Source organism: Motacilla alba, chromosome 1 (genome assembly GCF_015832195.1).
Source record: "Motacilla alba alba isolate MOTALB_02 chromosome 1, Motacilla_alba_V1.0_pri, whole genome shotgun sequence".
Lineage (NCBI taxonomy): Eukaryota > Metazoa > Chordata > Aves > Passeriformes > Motacillidae > Motacilla > Motacilla alba.
Window position 1 is genome coordinate 104,609,568 of NC_052016.1, and position 18,876 is coordinate 104,628,443.

At 38.0% G+C, this 18,876-nt stretch overlaps 1 protein-coding gene across 3 annotated transcripts in view; it reads left to right on the top strand.

Annotated features, from left to right (window-relative positions):
• The window catches only part of WWC3 (WWC family member 3), a 101,012-nt gene that overhangs the window by 27,219 nt on the left and 54,917 nt on the right, over positions 1-18,876 (top strand). For all 3 annotated transcript variants that reach the window (XM_038156689.1, XM_038156707.1, XM_038156697.1), the window contains exons 2-3: positions 10,549-10,658; positions 16,549-16,752. In XM_038156689.1, coding sequence (XP_038012617.1) covers positions 10,549-10,658; positions 16,549-16,752 — 314 coding nt within the window. The remainder of the gene's footprint in view (positions 1-10,548; positions 10,659-16,548; positions 16,753-18,876) is intronic.

Below are 18,876 nucleotides of genomic sequence, written 5' to 3' on the forward strand. Positions count from 1 at the left end.
TTTTCCTCCCATTGTTTGTCAATTTCTGCTTAATTTCTCTAGAAATGGTTTCTGGTAACTTTTCAACATACGTTTTCATTTTTATTAATATAATTGAATAATACTTGGTGCAAATAGTTTCATGAAAATAATTTCAGGAAAACTTAATTAAATATACTCCAAGTATGGTAAGTTTTTTGAGGATTGGGGCTTAAAATATTTTAAAACATCAAATTACCTAAATTTTCACTGAGAGTAGTGCTAGGCTTATCTGTGCATATAGGCATATAGATGTCTATATCTAGTGTTATTAAACTTCAGTTTAACTGTAGGGGAACATTAGCTATAGCCTTTTCTAAAACATGTTTTCTTTCAGACTACAGAAACAAAAAATCCCTTTAGCTGATGTTTGTTGGCATGTTTTCAGAATGTTGGATCTTCTTAGTGTATGAGAGATTTTCACAGAGTCATGGAATATGCTGGGTAGGAAGGGACCCGCAAGGATTATATAGTCCAGCTCTCAGCCTTGCGCAGAACTATCTCCAAGGGTCACACCGTGTGCCCAAGACTATTGTCCAAATGCTGCTTGAACTGTGTCATGGTTCATGCTGTGACCACTTCCCTGAGGAGCCTGTACCAGTGCTCAACCACCCTCTGAGGGAAGAACCTTTTCCTAATATCCAACCTAAACCTCCCCTGATGAAGCTTCAGGCCGTTCCCTTGGGTTCTGTCACTGGTTACCACAGGGGAGAGATCAGTGCCTGCCCATCCTCTCCCCCTTATGATGAAGCTGTGGACTGCTATGAGGCCTCTCCTCTTCTCTGGACTGAACAGACCAAGTGCCCTCAGCTGCTTCTCATATGGCTTCTCCTCAAGGCCCTTCACCGTCTTTGTTGCCCTCCTTTAGATGCTTGCTAGTATCTTTCTTACATTGCAGTAACCAAATCTGCCTCCAGCACTCAAGGTGAGGCCACCCTTGTGCGGAGCAGAGCAGAGCAGGACAATCCCCTCCCTTGCCCAGCTGGCCATGCTGTGCCTGATGCCCCCAGGACAGGGTTGGCCCTCCTGGCTGCCAGGGCACTGCTGACTCATGGTCAACTTGCCATCCACCAGGAGCCCCAGGTCCCTTTCCACAGCGCCGCTCTTCAGTCTCTCATTCCCCAGTCTGTCCATACATCTGGGGTTGCCCCATCCCACATGCAGAATCTGGCACTTTCCCTTGTTGAGCTTCATACAGTTGGTGATTGCCCATCTCTCCTAATTTGTCAAGGTCTCTCTGCAGGGCCACCCTGTCTTTGAGGGAGTCAGCAGCTCCTCCTGGTTTTGTATTGTCTGCAAACTTGATTGTGTCCCTTCCAGTCCTGCATCCATTGGGTTATGATTGCATATATACTTCAAGATTCTAAAGTTAACCTCTATGCATATTCAGCTACTTGCCTTCTAGTCAGCCCAAAGGCTACCAGTTAATTTAAGATTTTCTGTGTTGCTAAGACTTGTCTAAAGTAGTTTAAAGAGTTCACAAAAATGTTTCATAGTGCTTTTTTAATTGAAGAATGTCTAAGTTAAGCTTCAGTCATTTAACACTTGAATGGTATTTATACCATTAAATCAATACGTTCTGTGTGTTTGTGTGTGCGTATGTGTGTACATATATGTATATGCACACACATATATATATTTAGTTATTTCCAATCTGGATAATTGATAAAGAATGATGATAAATTTAAGGGAGAGGAACACCTTCAGCAGTGAAGAAGCGATAGCTATTATAAATGTACAGAAACTTAAATTACCATTGGCTGTTAGAAAGTTGTAGAAAAATCTTTGCTATAATGTTTGGGACAATCACGTAGACATCAAAATTTTGAAGAAAAGTTTAGTCTAGCAAGGTCAGACTTAAAGGTAACAAGATAGTTAATGTTGGTGTAATCTTTCTGGATATAGGACACCTGAGGTTAACAAGAGAATGTAGTAGATGGGCAGACAGTTTTGAAGAACTTTACACTTTTACTTCTCTACTGCACTAGTAAACAGCACTAGTGATAGCAAACACTTTTTATAAACTGGTGGTGAAAGAGCCAGTGTAATAGTGAGAATGTTCTAATCTGTTTTGGTGTAAACTTCGAATGATCATGCAAGATTCCTCAGGAAGTATTTGACTACATGGTGGTGTCTTGCAGCATTTAAAACTGTTTTACTTCTTACTGAAATGTAAAGCTTCTTTTGGTGCCTCCTTTTGTTCTAACACATGGAGCTTCATGAACTTGAATTTCGAGTTTTATGTCCCATTTTTCTGCTGGGGACTGTTTTCCTGTCTGTTACATTTTCTTCCTGCTTTGAACTCCTCCCATGATTCTTCTTCATGTGCAAAATGCTTATTACTAAGAACTTGCTGGTAAGATCTTGCCAGATGCACTTTTTCACCTTTGCTCGGGTGACTTCCATTAGGAAAGTGCAGGTGTTTCCTCCTCATCTGATAGTTGTGTACAGAAATTGTGATTGGCAGTTGGAAGTGAATATTTTCTGTGTATAGGCATACACTTACACACAAGCACATATACACTCCTCTGTGTAAGGGTGAAGCACTTACACCTCTCCCACTCTTCTGCAATGGTTTTGTTAACTGATGAGCTGGATCGTGGTCACATACGCTAGCTGGAAATTTATCTTCTCAAACCAGAGGAGTCTTTGTAAAACTAAGGTTACAACTGTCAGGCAGTTTGTTAGAACTGAACATAGAAATGGGTTTTAGTATATTCTGAGGACATAGAAATCCAACAGCTTGATGATTTGCTTGTCTCCAGGAGAAGGTTGCAGGGTTGGGATTTGCAGGATGGAAGAAATAAATGGATAACTACGTAACTGGGACCTTGATTATCACTCAGATGTAGTTGGAAAATGCTGCTATGCACAGATTTTGGAGAAAAGTTACAAATATTGGTTCAGAATCAGTGAAATTAGAGCACTGCATACTTGCTTGCTCCAAAGCTGTGCTGTGTCTGGACATGTGTAATGTCATGTTAGGCTTCTTACACAAGTGGAAGAATTCAGATTGCTTCTCGAAATTTGAAATTCTCTGTTAAATTTTCTTTATTGTTTAGTTTAGGCTTTTGATTCTTATTAATTTGGTTTTAGGGTTTTTTTTGGAGTCTCACACATTACGGAAATCCTCAAGAAGATCTTGTGAATATTTAGAGATTTTTGAGTAGCACTGGCAAAAGAAAAGTTGTAAATATTTTGCATGTTACTCTTTCTAGCATAGAGCATATTCAATATGAAGGTGGAATTTGAAATCAGAAACTGTAGTTTCCTAATTTCCCCTCCTTAGCTGTCTTATCTGCCACACATCCCTAATGTTTTCCTCTTACAGTTTATACCCAGCTGCCATATATACTTCTGTCTATTTTCTGATCTAGATGTCAAGTCATCTGCTGTCCAGTCTGCTTTTCTTCAGCTAGACCCTCCAGCAATTGTCTTTGCCCCACTGCTGATCTTAGGATTTGGCTGGTGGTTTTGTACAGTTGCTGGTCACTTCAGGCTATCTGTGCATACACAAACTAAATAAATTTTAAAGCATTCATAGATAGTCCTACTTAACCCCTCTGCCCAATTTTTTTACTCTTTATGCTCTGTAAAAAACCACAATAAATTGCAGATACAAAAATAGTTTTCTTAAAAGCATTGACTTTTAACCTAGCTGTGATTTTTGAGAAAGGCATTTTCATTGTGTACATGAAATATTTTCAGCAAGTATTTCCCATAATATTTGTGTTCTGATTTTGGATATGGATCATAGCTGCTGTTAAGAAATGGATAGCTGCTGGAAGACTTGGCTGCTTATGTGGAACTGTTTCAGCAGTTCCTGAGCAGCCAGACAAGTTATGCGAGAGCTGCAATTGGACATAGCATTTTATGTTTCAACATCCTAAACCAGTATTTTTCAGCTGTTTTGGTTTTGGGGATTATGAGAAAGGGTAAAAACAAAAGTGTGTTATTTGACTATTGTTGCTTGCTGCTAAAGGTTTATTTTTTCTACAACAGTGAAAGGTAAGAGGGTGTCCTTGGGAACGTTTCTTAGAGGTGCTCATAGACAATGTAAGCTGCTATTTACTTCTTGTAAGTCAACAAACTGTGTAGGTTCTCTCTTAGCTGTGTAGCTTTACATACATTTTGCATCACAAAATCTCATTGTTCAGAGTTTAATTAAAAAAAAAAGATCTGATAGTGATCATACACTTTCCTCACACTTCAAGATTTTGAGTTATTACTGTACAAATGGCTAGCTAGTGCCATCCTGTGCCTTGTGTTCTGCACATTGATTTGTGCTGTGTTGGCTTGTGTAACTGTAAATTGAAGCAAATACACTGATTGGACAGTATTGACACTCTGTCATCAGTTTATTTGCCGTAGAGAAAAAAAAGAAAATAATGAAATGTAATAATGATAACAACATAAGTAGATGCAAAATACAGTGTGGTCTTAAAAAGACTGAATTTCAAGTGACCTTTAGAGGAGTTGGTGCTGTGATTTCCTCGCTGCAGGGTACCTTTTTTTTTTCCCAAGGGAAATATATCCCAGCAATGACTCTGAACACGTTTACCTTCTTTAACTCTTTGTCCTGAGCACAGAATTTCATTTATGTAAGTTTCGGTCTGGCCATCTGTATTGTGGATTTATTTTAAGGAAGAATTGAATAGATATTCAGTGAGTTATTTTATTCAGAGTCTGAGGTTAAATCATATAGTGAAATGAAGATACATAACTTGGATTAAGAAAATGTTAAAATAAACTTGTATCTTGAAAAGATACGTATAGTTTGGTGAACTTTGTTGTACTTTTGACTAAGCAGTTGGTATGTAATTTGCCAAATTTTCTTTAAAAATCCATTTCATTTTTATGACTTGGCTGCTTGCAGAGAGCTGAGTGGATGGAGGACAGACGAGGAGGAAAACTCTGGTGTACTCCGGAGTGCTGTGACAGTGGATCTGGAGCTCATGGTGGCGTTTGCTGCGAGCAGCCCGTGCCCGACTGGCGTGTGCTGCCCGCGGTGGGCAGTGGCTTTGGGCAGTGTGTGCCTGCTGTGTCCCTGCCCTGCTTTGGGCAGTGTGTGCCTGCCGTGTCCCTGCCTTGCTTTGGGCAGTGTGTGCCTGCCGTGTCCCTGCCCTGCTTTGGGCAGTGTGTGCCTGCCGTGTCCCTGCCCTGCTTTGGGCAGTGTGTGCCTGCCGTGTCCCTGCCCTGCTTTGGGCAGTGTGTGCCTGCCGTGTCCCTGCCCTGCTGTGGGAAGTGGCTTTGGGCACTATGTCCCTGCCATGTCCCTGTTCTGCTTTGGGCAGTGGCAGCTGGGCAGCGTGTCCCTGCCATGTCCCTGCCCTGCTTTGGGCAGTGGCTTTGGGCAGTGTGTCCCTGCCGTGTCCCTGCCCTGCTCGGGGCAGTGCCCTCTGGGAGGGCAGCCTGCTCAGAGTCATGGCACAGCTGTGTCCCTCTCTGTGGCACAGAGGCAGTCTTGCTGCCCAGGCCAGAGCTATGGTGGTGGAAGATGTTGAAGAAGTGCCTCCAGGACTGCAGTGTAACTTTTAAAAACAACATAATAACAATCCTCCCATTCTCCCCCTCAGTGTAAGCAGCTCTTCTTGCCAGTGTCTGTGAAACAACAAAAAAAATTAATCTTCCATTCATTCTCAATTTCTTGGTTTGGTTTGTTTGGGATTTTTTTATTTATTTTTTTTTCCTCTCTGTGCAGTTGGAGGGAATAAGAACCATGGTACAAGACAAGAGGATTAGTTGAACTTTATAATAATATCTGTAACTTAAATTCACATTTGAAAGGAGATAAGAAAAAAACATTGACTGAAAGCTGTAAAGTGTGTGCATGATTTTTCATTTTGCCTTTTTTCTTTCTTGCCTTGTGACACTTCAGTAATATACTTGGCATAATACTTTCCTTGGAGAAACTATTGCTAGATTTATCAGATTGGTAATTATTTTCTAGTTATTTTATCACTATTTTTTAAATTGCATGGTTTTCTTCAGATCTCTAATGTGAATTAATGCAGTTTCTTAGTAAATTAGTAATACAGTTTCTGTATCTGCATTTGTCAGGCAAAAACATGTATCCCATTAGATGACAATTCAGACTGAGATCAGGTTTAAGGAAATTTTTCTCCTCGTTGTTTGTGGAGGTGTATCAAATTTTGTTATTTTGTTATATTTTTTGCTACCTTTGGACCTGACCAAAATCAGCCCTCATGGTTAGTGCTTTCATCCTAATCAAGGCCCTCTTCGAAAGGTGGGGTGACCTTGTAGGTAATTTAGGTGTCTAGGCATTGTTTAAAGAAGGGTGACTAGTTTACAACAGTGTTTCTACTTTGGAACACCTTTTCGATTTCCTGTTCAAGATCTTGGAAGAACAGGCTGTGTTTGTCGTTATTTAGTTCCTCCCAGGGGAAGTTTTACTCAATTAGATCTAGGGATTTCAAGCAGCCAGGGTCCTCTAATGTGGCGACAGGGCCATGGGAAGACTGAGGATCTTATCTAATATTTTCCAAAGCCTTGTGCTTTTAGTGATCTGGTTTTGAAGGTCTATGACAATGAAGTTGCCCTACTCTATCTGTGAAACTGTGCTTTGGAGATGTGAAGTATATATTTTCGTTGGACCAAGAAGCTTTTCTTTATTATTTAAACTTTGAGGTTCTCTGTGAGTTTTTTTTGGGGGGGAAAGAGGGGGTTGAAATTAGATGCTATTAACAATGTATCTGAAATTGAAAGCACTTTTGAAGTAAATTATCTAGAATGGTATTTAGCCATTATCTTTTAATGCCTTTTCTTCTCCCACCCTGTCCCATGAACTGATGCATTCAAGAAATAACGTGTTTTGCTCCCACATATTCAGGAAACTGTAATAATGTATTGTGGGATCCTTTTTTGTGTCGTAGTGGATAAAGATACAAAATAAGTATACAAGGGGGAGGAAAAACTGACTTCAGTCACTTGTTTGGTTTTATTTTACAGTTTAATTTCTGTATTCTAACTGTTAAGCTTGGTAATTGATGCAGAGAAAATGTGAATAAAACTTGTGTTTTCAGATGTGTCTGTTTGATTGTGTGCAAATACCTGGTTTTTATTTCTTCTTAATGAAAACATATAATTTGGGCAGAGTTAGAAGTGGCCGATCCAAGGTCCATGACATTGCTCAAAGATTTTTCTCTGGGCTTGATATACTGGATTTGGATTATGAAAGCTTTCTTATGTGATTCTGAATTTGCTTCTGAAGGGTTTCTGAGTCACAAAAGATTGGGTAGCTAAGGACTGAAGAGTATAATTATTTTTGGAAAGGATAAAGTCAGATAATCTGATGTCAAGGTTGGTTTTTTGATCTGTGCAGAATTGGCCCCCATGGAGAATTGTTACTTGTACCTGTAGGTCCAGTGGCTGCAAAAACTTAATGCCATAAACTGGTCCTAGAGGATTTTCATCTTCAGCTGAAAGTTCAGCACCTTCTTGTTAGTGTCTGCCCGTTGTTTTGGGGGAAACAGGAGGTGATCATGGGTGAGTGTGTTAGTTATTGTTTAGTACCATGATCAGATAAATGCCTTAGTTTTGCTTTGCTGTGAATAGCACAGTTTGGGACAGCCCTGTTTTTTGTTTCATCAAAGATGGCAGCATTTTTGTTATGTTTTTGTCTTTATAATGCTTTGAAAAGTTTTTCCTTTTTATTTCAATACTTTAAAATGTTTTAACAGATGTACCTTGTACAGTTCTTCAGAAAAAAATAGAAAAGTTCTGTTATATTTTATAGAACTTCAGCTAATTAAGAACAAACCCAGAGGGTAAAGCAGTATTTCCAGAAGATACTTTATTTCAGCAGTCAACTGCTATAATTTGTGGCTGACGTCCAATGTAGATATCTGCATTTCTTCCATTTTGTCTTTGTTATTCTGAAGAACCCTAGTTTCCTTAACTGGCAAGAAACTAATCTTGTCCTCAGAATTGTGCTGGTTAAACCAGGAAGGTATTTTTTCAGTTCACTTCATCAAAGCAGTGCAAAACACAGGCAGAAACTTCTGATTCTGAGTTTTGTGTCTTTGGCTGAACGTCCAGCTACATAGGTATAAATGTGACTGGATTGAGTCAATATGACATTGTGCTGTGTCTGAAGGGAATCCAATTTGGAGCAACTTGGATTATAGTTTAAAATGAGCAACATCAACTTAATAATGATCTGAATATCTGGAAGACAGCTTTTTATGTGTTGGGTTTTTTTTTTCCCCCAAAAGTTTTCCTTCAAAACTATTAATTAAACTGTTCACACATGCTTTTCTAACGCTGTAATGAAAACTGGTTAAACCTGATGCATTGGTTTACTTCAGTCTCCTTTTTCCAAAAAGTGAACATTGTCCTTGTCCTACAAATCTGAGTCCTGGCAGGACCACAGAGAGCACTGAATTAAAGTTTTTGTAGTGTGAAAGGTTAGAGTATCATGTGCAGGTTTTATTTATGAATAAAGGGTGAGGGTATGTTTGTGTAACAGGCAAGCAAGTCTCATAACTCATTCCAAAGAAAATCTTCTCTATAGTGCGGTAATTTAGGAGCTGATGTCTAGACTACTTTGAGAAATTGTAAACATTATGTCTTCAGAACAAGACCATGGGAGTTTAAGAAAAAAATGCTGCACTTTCTATGTTTAATATTTGACTGAATTCCAGGGAGATCAGGAGTATTTGGCAATATCTGGTCTGCCTGACTACGAGATGAATTCATGAGAGTGCTTATGTCAGTTCCTAGTAACATTTTCTTTCTTGAATAGAGCATCTTTGGATTTGCATAATTACATGATGTAAACTACATATTTGTCAGTAATTGAAAATTTTTGCTTTAAATACTAGTACACAAGTTTATGTACATCTTGTTAAACTGCTTATACGTGTTGGAGAATCAACCAAGTAGGGATCAAGCTGTTATTTGACCTGAATAGCTTGGTCTTGCTACTGTTGTGCAGAGCTGTTGAAACACAGCATTGAAAGGAGTAAAGGTATTTTTAAAATTATTCTACTACAGTTAATTTTGAACACTGTAATCTCAATCACTGTAAAATAGTTTCAGGAGGCAGGTAAATGCAGTCTTTCTGTTTGCCGTGTGCAAAGTTTTGTGTTGTTTGTTGGTGGTTGAATGGTGTGCTTACTGCACCATTTGGCTAGCTGGAATGTAGCTGTAGTAGTATTTCCATCATTTAAAGTCTTTAACACTGGATTGCTCTGATTTGGTTTATTTTGGGGTGGAAAAGCACTTCCAAGTTCAAAGACAGACATACTTTAGTTCAGACTAAGTTACTGTGTTACACAGGTGTTATCAGATGAAGGGCAGTTATGAGTCCTCATGGTCTCTCCATTCAGCAGTGTATTTCTAAGCATAGTCCCAGTCTGGTGTCAGAAAACCTTAATTGGGTATTACAACATACAAGCAGAAGTACAACAAGCAGTATTATGCTATAGATTCTGTTGAGCTTAAGTCAGTCCCTAAATTAATGCATGTATTTAATGTTTGCAAAGTTGTCATCTTTGTAGGTATTAGAAGTGCCTCAACAAGTATGTGAGGAAGGTGTTGTATCTATATCCCATGTGTAATTGAAATTACTTTATTAGCAGCTTTTCAGTAAATGAATTTTTGACAGTTTTTAGAGGAAAACATTTTCCTAGGGGTTAAGTAAAGATTAAAATGAATATTTGGGCAATAAATATGATTAGACTGAGCATAAAGGATTTTATATTTCTATAATTTATTCTTCCTAGTTTTTTTATATACCTTGCTGTTCTAGAGCAGTGTTGGTTTAGAGTCTTTCTGTATAATAGAATATTATACTTTCAATGTCTTTCAATGTCCCTGTCAACACTGACATGGCTGTTCCAGTTTTCTATTGCCCACTGATCTACTAAGATTTTGTCCAGCAAGGGCTGTGATATTTTAAGCTGCTAGATAGTAATGCAGTTACTTATTAATTACCATTCCTGGTCTAATTGCTTCAGAATTTTTCAGAGACATTTGTTTGTCTCTTCTTTTTGAGGAAGTAATTTGGATATGTCTGGACCAAGAGAATATCATTATTAGTTGGAAATATATAATTGAAAAGAGGAAGACTGTTATATAGTGCTGTCTTGAATTTTATGGTTTTTTTTTTAAAGACAAGCAATTTTGCTGTGTTGCCACCCAAAAGAAGTTAAAACCTGTAAAGCTTTCAGCAGTGATGAACTCCAGCTTCACATGTGAACACATTCACATTTGTGTTCTTTGCAGTATGGGAGAAGAACTGGCAGGACTGCATGCCATTATAATTAAATTTTTATACATAGAAACTAGAGGGGAGAAGCTTGTCTTACCTGTTTGGGGAGTATCTGTCAGCATATTTAAATGAAAATTTATTTTGAAACTGTATGTTTGTAGTTATCAGCACATTCCTAAGTAGCATAACTAGTTTTTGATCAACTGGTGAAGGTATCTTCAAAACATGTAATAACATTCATTGCATTGTAAACTCTGCACCTTTTTGTATTTATTTGTGTTGTTTTATTTTTACAGGATTACAAAGCCACTGACATTTGCTGACTGTGTTGGTGATGAGCTTCCTTTGGGATGGGAAACTGTTTACGATCAACAGATTGGAGTTTATTATATGGACCACATAAATCGTGAGTAGATATGTGATTGTTTTGAGGAATGCTAGCAAGCTGGTGTTTACTCTTGCCACTAACTTTGCTTCCTATACCATTTATACACCTTGTGCTACAGTGAGAAAACGTTTGCAAATAATTTCTTGCAGAATGTGTTTTCTTATGTTTCAACTGTAAAGAATTCAATTTGAAAAGAATTTTACAACCTATGATTGAACTGTAGTGTATCAAAATATTTTGGTTTGTTTGTTCATACTGTGAAGTATTAGTAATTTTGTTGTTGCTTTTTGTCATATGTCAGAAAGATTTTTGTGTTACATTCTTACATTTCCTATTTTTCCAGTCATCCATAGTTCACTCTTCTGCATGGAAAACCAAAATACATTCTGAGAGAAGTGTGCTGATTTTTAATCAGAAGCACTGTGAACTACAGTCATCTCATTCTTGCTTAAGCAATGTATATTTTATGTTTTAATACACTACAAAATGCTATCAAAAATACAACAGATGTGCCTTTGGGAAACTAACTTTGAACACTTTCCCTTTTGGACTATCACTGAGCTTTGTATCATCACTGTGGCACATTTGCCAGTTCTACTTTTAAAAAAATGTCTTATCTTTATAGCTTTGTACTGCTGCTGCTGCTGCTGTTGTGCTATCATTAAGCTTCTTATCGCCATTGAGTGAATGCTTTCAGTATTGTGGGAATTGGCAGTTGGTGGGGATTAAGAAAAGAAGAAAGTAGTTACATGGGCTGTCACAGCAATGGTAAATAGTATAATCTGAAAAACCAACCTCAATACTATCGACTTGAAATCTAGTCAATTAAAAAATGAAAGTGTAATAATAATTTTGGGCTTCCAGCCATCATTGGAATTGCTTGTGTATTGTGGTTTCACAATTACTTGCTTTAAAAAGCCTGAACAACAGAATAATAAATGTTCCCATGGTATTGTTTGACCTCTACAGGTACTTATTTGTTGTGAAATTTATCAAAGATCATTAATTAAACAGCTGTTAATTAAACACCTGTTAATACATTAATCACAAGGATAGATAGACAAGAAAATTCAAAGGCAATAAATACAGACTGTTAATTATTGGTAAATTATTGGTTAAACCAGTAATTCTTAAAATAACTCTGTTTTAAAAAAGTATTAATTTAAGGATTGCTGTCATGCTAACTTTAGTAATGTTGAAGTTTAATAAGAAGTGAGGATTACATTGGAATGCAGTAATGCACATGCATTCATGCACATACCAAACATTGGTATATGTGCATGAATACATATATTTGGTATTGCCAACTCTTTAAATTTTTTTTTTTAATTTGCAGGTGGGCTTAGAGTCCCTGTAGAAAATGAGTAGAACATAAATTCCTATTGCAATGTCTTAAAAAAGCTACTGATAGGCCTCTGTGTTAGCAATAACAATCACCATCACATGCAAAAACAGGGCTTCCTTTTGCTTTTTGAATTTTGTTATTAGCAGCTTTACCACAGACTTCAAGTTTGAACTTACAGAAGGGATATTAATCATTGTAGGCATGTCAGATCTGGCTCGCGATTTTTTCCGTGCAATTGAGAGCAAAAATTGTAGAAGAGAGTCTTTGCAAAGAACAGTTGAGTTCCCAAATGATCAGTGGGTAGACAGATAGAAAAGATGAATATTAATGGGTCTGGAAAAGTAAAGCTAATCAGGTATGAAATAAAATTAATGTATGAACAGAGGGATAGAAGCTTCATGCGGACAGTGCTTAACTGAGTAAAAGGAATCATTCAACAATTAACAAGGTTGCAAAATTGCTCTCTTTCATGATAACTAATTACTTGCAGCCCACAGATATTATCCTAAATGGTAATTCAACTGTCACAGTAAAATGGGTTTGTCACCCTTAGGCTAATACAGTGCTTTCATATACCAGCAAGATTTATAATAAGAGGGAAGACAGAGTTGATATTATAGCTGGATAATTATTATTCAGGAATTAGTTTGACACTTGATCCAATTTTTAAACTGTGGACAACAAAGGTGCCAATCAAGACTGCATAAACTTCCTTTGTAAAAGTGAGAACTAATGAGTGGACAATCATGTGCATCATGAGGTGGTGTCAGACAAGTGGAAGAGATGGTCTAGGAGCTGAAGAAACTTGTTTCTGGAATGAGTATGGCTAAACTACTTGGAATGGCAGCTTCAGGAGAAAACATTTGGATTGTCTTTTGTGGCTGACTGGGGGTTAAATGCTTTATGCAGCATTGGAGTTCTGTGTTAACTGACAAAACAGTTGGAAGTGCCTCAGTGTCAAGAAATACTGTGACAAAATGTAAAGGATAATTCAAAGAGAGTCTTTCTACACTTACACTTACCAGGGGCCTCTTATTTTTTGTGCAGTCTCTCAAGCTTTTTGCCCTTGCACCTTTTAAAAGAAAACAGCAATACCTCTGATTTTTTTTTCCTAAGTCTTTTGCTATGTTTGTTTACCCAGGAAGCAAGAAAAAGATTTCTAGGCAATAGTTTTCCATTTAAACTGGAAAAAAACCAAGGAACAGAAGGATCTTCTGTAAACCTCAATGGTGCTTCCAACCCTGATCTCCATCTTGTTCTGTAAATTCAGTACTTTGTTGACACCCTTACTAAGCTGCTCTTGGCTGTTATCCAACCATTGCTTAAAAACCGTGGTGGTTGCCAGCCACAGAATTCCTTTCCCTCCTCTCAGAGTCTTGGGAGCCTTTGAAGTCTCCTCTAAGCAGTTGGGCATTCCCCAGTGAGGGAATAATATATTCTCTGCATTTGTCTGGGACAGTTCTTGAGTTACTATAGTGGGGTTTTTTAAATTGGTTGTAAAGAAATGAAGGAAGTTAATTTTATCATATAATGTAGCTTTAGTCTTGTTATGTGGCAAACTTGTTTAGAAATCCAGGGCAAAGTTTCATAAACCAGAAAAAAAGCAGAGCTTCCCATGCACTAAAGAAGTTTTCTACCTCTGACGAATGCTGCTAGCTTTTTAGAAGGCTTCTGAAATAATTCTGTGAGAGATGCACTGCCCTGAATGATAGGATCTCAGAAGTTTAATGTGTGATAGAATGTAACACCTTAGCCTGGGCTCTTTTTTGAGATTAGGACTAATAATTTACCATTCAAAGACAAAAACTGAATCCTAGTAGACCTGTCTGTTTTATAAATATTTACTGATTTCTCATTGTTTCCAAGGGGGTTTAGCCATCTTAGGAATATTAGAATTTGCACAGATTTCAGAGGTACTTATGGACTAATGAAGTAGCAGTGGAAATGGAAATGCCCTCGGTGAAGGGTGGGCAGCAGTCAGAACTCTGTTTTCTTCTGCTTGCCCTCCATGTAGAGAAGGATTTACAGCACATCCTGTCCTTGGCAGAGGAGATATTTTCAGGACACTGGAGTCAGAAGGGAATCAAAGGGGTCCCTGGGAAGTGAGGAGAAATTGCAGAACTGTAGACACTATACTGTTTCAATGTGAGGAGTTGCAGGGAAAGGTACAACTGTTAAGAGAAAAGGTTATTTAGGAACCTGATCTGCAAATCTGTTGGAAGCACTGCTCTTTGAGCTTTCTGTTTTTGTTTATATACTTTTCAGATGGCTCTCAAATGGTAGAGCTGCTAGCATGACCTTGACACCATTAGAGTTCTTAATCACAGAATTTCTAGGTTGGAAGAGACCTTTAAGTGTCGGAATCCAGAACATCCCTCTGGGTGCCCTGGATGGCCAGAGCCACTTGCAGGGAGCTCTGAGACCCTGGCATGCAGCCAAAGACACACGTGGGGTTTTGATCTGAGCCCATGGAGCAAATTACTAACTCTGTATGAAGAATTACAAGCCACACACAAAAGTTTAGATATTGTAGTAGAAGTAGTCACAAAGTGAAAGGAAGGATTTTTGAGTGCTGCACAGGGGGGGTTTAAGCCTTGTAAGCAGGGGTCCAAGTTTTGTACATGGGGGTAAGGAGATCTAAGATGGAGGGATTTGGGTGTGCCCTGTCCTCCTTCTTTCTCCTTCCTAACCTCCATGTCTTTGGTGATGTTGGCACTCACAGATTGGTTTAGAGTAGAAAGTCACTATTCAATATAGATAGTAGGCATTGGGGAAAAAGTATAAACATGTAGTACGTAATATATGATATAAAAGATGGCACCAGCCCCCTGGGAGGGCAGTGTGCCTTTGTCTGAGCTGCTGAACGGGCCACAGCAGTTCAGGGAGAAGAATCTTTTAGATAAACAACAATAAACAACCTTAAGAACAGACAACAGAGTACTACTGAGTCTTTCTTTGAAGGCACGGGTTGGAGGAGAGACTTTTCCATCTTTCGGGGTCACCCCAATCCGGGGCTGGAAACCCCACATTTAAGATCATCAAGTCCAACCCATGTTCTAACACCTCAACTAGATCATGGCACCAAGTGCCACATCCAGTCTTTTTTTAAACACATCCAGGGATGGTGACTCCATCACCTGCCTGGGCAGATGATTCCAGTATTTGACCGCTCCTTCTGTGAAAAACTTCCTCCTTAATTCTAGCCTGTAAATCTGTAATCTGTTGTGCCTAATCTTCTACAGTTCTAGAGTATTTCATCACTGAAAATAGAGTATTAATAGTAAATAGTAAATAGAGTAAATAGAGTTATTAATAGTAAATAGTAAATAGAGTATTTAATCACTGGCACCAATATACTGAATTATGTACTCAGAATTAATGCACAACATGCTGGCTTTGATGCAAGCCATGACTGGCTTTCATCTCTTATAAGAAACCAAGTTTGGAAAAATTGCTAGGTGCTTAGCTCCTGACTGTGCTGTAGGTTTTGCCACTACTTTGAATGCTGACATTGTGTCTGTAGCAGCTTCTTACTGGTAGAGCTTCAATCATCAGAAATTACCATTACATTTAAACACAAGGCTTTACATCAACATCGTTATGTAAAACATATTATTTGACTCACAAAACCCCCCAAAATGAACCAATATTTTTTTAGGATTTTAATGTGTGTCATCCTCACATGCCTTTGCAACTGCAAAGAGATTTTTGCAGTAATAACCTTGAAAATCAATAGATATGGAAAAGATTTTTTTTCCGTTGGAAGCTTGTTTTTGGTTTGTGTTTAAATAGAAACTGGTCTAAACCCTGGCAAGGAAAAACATCAGACTACTGTTTCTGAAGACAGAAGAAAAGAGAGAAGCGATTTAAAAGTTTTATGGATTTGAGACTAAGATGCTGATTTCTCTGTTGAATTACATCATTCTTCTTAACTATGCAGGGGTAGCCTCTGTCCTTTTAAGATGTTATGCTTGCGAAGTTATATGCAGTATCATAAGTTAGTTCCAGCTGTTTATAGACTTACGGGTTAAGCATTGAGATATGTATAATTTTTCCTTGTGGTTCTGGGTTTTTAGGTAATTCTTGGAATTTTCAATTTGGCTATGAGGGAAGGTTAGAGCCAAATTACTGTTTTCTTTGGGTTTGCACTGGTTTGTAAAGAAAAGAATAACATTTTAATGCCTTTTATATTTGAAAAGCCTTTCCTGTTCTTTCACTCTGCATCCTTCCTCCTTCTCTCCTGGCTGGACTGATTTTGGGCACTGTAGTGTGTCATGATTTGAAGAGGAACTGAGTTTTTTGGGAGGCAGTGGGCAAACCAATGGGTGCTCAGATGTGAATATTGGCACCTGGTGTGGCCACTGAGGATATGGATACGCCTCTGAGAACACAGGGGTTAAAAGCAGAGGACTCCCAGGGGAATGCTCTCTTGGTTCCGATCGGTGAAAGAGGTCAGACCTCAGGTGTGCTGGTGGAGAATGGACATTAACAAAAATAACTTGGACTTGGTGACACAGATTATCACATTATTTTATTTTAATGCTTTTACTTTTCTCTCCTTAGAGCTCACACAAATTGAGGATCCAAGGGAACAATGGAGAAGGGAGCAAGAACGCATGCTAAAGGAATATTTAATAGTTGCCCAGGAGGCACTCAATGCCAAGAAAGAGATTTATCAAGTAAAGCAGCAGCGTTTTGAACTAGCCCAAGAGGAATATCAACAATTGCACAAAATGTGTGAGGATGACAGCCGATCCTATGCCAGCTGTGAGTTTACTATCTTTTCTTGATATTACCCACCTGCCCTCACAAGATGTGGTGTAAGAAATAGTGTGAAGTATTTCCATCACCTCATTCTTCTCTGAATGAAGGTCCTGACTACAGCAGTGAGGTGCTATCCTTTCACTCTGCAATTCAATGTCTTCCAGTTCCTGTTACATCTATCACAACAGAGATTTAATAGGGATAAATGTTAACATTAAAAAGAGATGCAACTTTATACAGGCATATATCCCAGCTGGTATTTCTGCCCATCTTGGAACCAGGTGTAGTAATGCTTCCTGCAAGGCAGCAAATGGCTGAATGTTGCTGGATCAGCTGCCTACCTGCACTCCTAAACTTAAAAGATTATTTTCTACTTAACATAGGAGGGAGCCATCAACTTAGGGGAAACCTTCTGTGGATCCACAGTCTGCTTAGCAAATTTACAAAAAGTTAGGGACAAGCTGTTGTGTTCAAGAGTACCTCTGACCCTGAACTAGGAGACAATATTTCATTAATTCACCTCATTCTTGAGTGCCAGCCTGTGATGCTGATGTTGGTGACACAGAGCTTTAATTTCCTGCCCTTTTTATTCTTCAGATGTCTCTGGTAGCTTTGAGTAGATAATACACTTTTTCTGAATTCTGAAGATGTTGCACCACTGTCATGGCTGTTGGTTGGTGCAGTAGAAATGGTGTCTTTGTTAAAGAGTCAACCAGACTAGTTCAAAGAAGTGGATATACCCAACAGCCACATGGAAATTAGTGGAGTTTTACTGGGTTTTTTATTGTAGTTTTTCAGTGGCTGTACAGTCATTGTTTTAACTGCAGGTTTGCTGTTAAATGCCAAGGATTTAATAATAATGGCAAGCTCTGCTTTAGCCTTTTCTGAAAATGTTCAAGAAATCTGACTATGGAAGGGGTTTTACAGCAGGTGTCTGGATAGAAGTGTTTAGCTACTGATGGAGTTGTATTTATTATAAATCCAAGGGAATTCATACGTGTGCCAAATAAAAGATGTTTTCGAGAGCTGAGGTTTCCCAGATGGTTTGGACCAAGTACTCTGTTACTGTTGAACTGGGATTCTCATCTTTTTGTTTAGTTTATATATGTGTATTCTGTCATTCAGTTTGAACAGTTGTGACTAGTCTTATTTCCCCCTCTCATGTTCAAGTTTCTCAAGAAGTAGCAAGATATTTTCCTATTAAGAAAGATTTTTAAAAGAAACTATTGTGTAAAGTGTGTTTAGCAACTATTTAAAGACTTGGAATAGAGTAAAAGGTAGTGTCATCAGTATTTTTTGAGATTTTTTGAGATTACAACATTTTTTACAAAACCTTTCTAGGACCTTGGACTTTTTGGTTTTTTAAGATTTGCCCTAGTTGTGTGGGATATTTTGTTGAATTACTTCAGGTCAATATACAGAAAGAAAATTTTGTTGTAGATGAAAATATACTAGAAAAAGATATCCTTTTTCATATTTTTGAAGCTCTTAGATAGACAAGTTATTTGAAACAGCAACAAAATATGACTAAAAATGACAAAATTTGGGGTTATCTATAATGAAAGCAAATGCTATGTCAATTTACTTATGTTTCTCAATCTTCTGATGGTTCAGGGTTTTGTAGGTATATCTGGAGTTGATAATGAGAATCTGTAAGAGAATTACACATAACCATTTGCTTGTTTTGAGATGGAAAAATATTTTAATTTTCTACAGATGTGTTAATATATTTTATATTGGTTTAAGGTCATATGCATCAGTTTTGAGAAAATGGGATGGGCTGATTACTCAGATGATTTAAAATTTTTTTTAAAAATATGCTTTTTGGGATAAATGCTGTCAACTCAAGATTCCCAAAAGCTCCTTCTCCTCTTGTTTTCCTTAATTTGACTCTTCCACTCTATTGTGAGATGCTTGTCTCTCCTTTTATTGTAAAGAAATGTTAGATTTCTAAAGTGAGTGCAATTACATTACCAGAGTTGGATGCTTATATAGCCAATGTGTTTGCCTCCACCACCACTTGTTTCAAGTTGTTGCATTTAAAGAACTAAAACTTCACAAATTGTTTTTCTCCACTTTGCTAGTGGGTGCTGCCATTGACTCAGTGTTGTGTGCTTATGAGTGGGA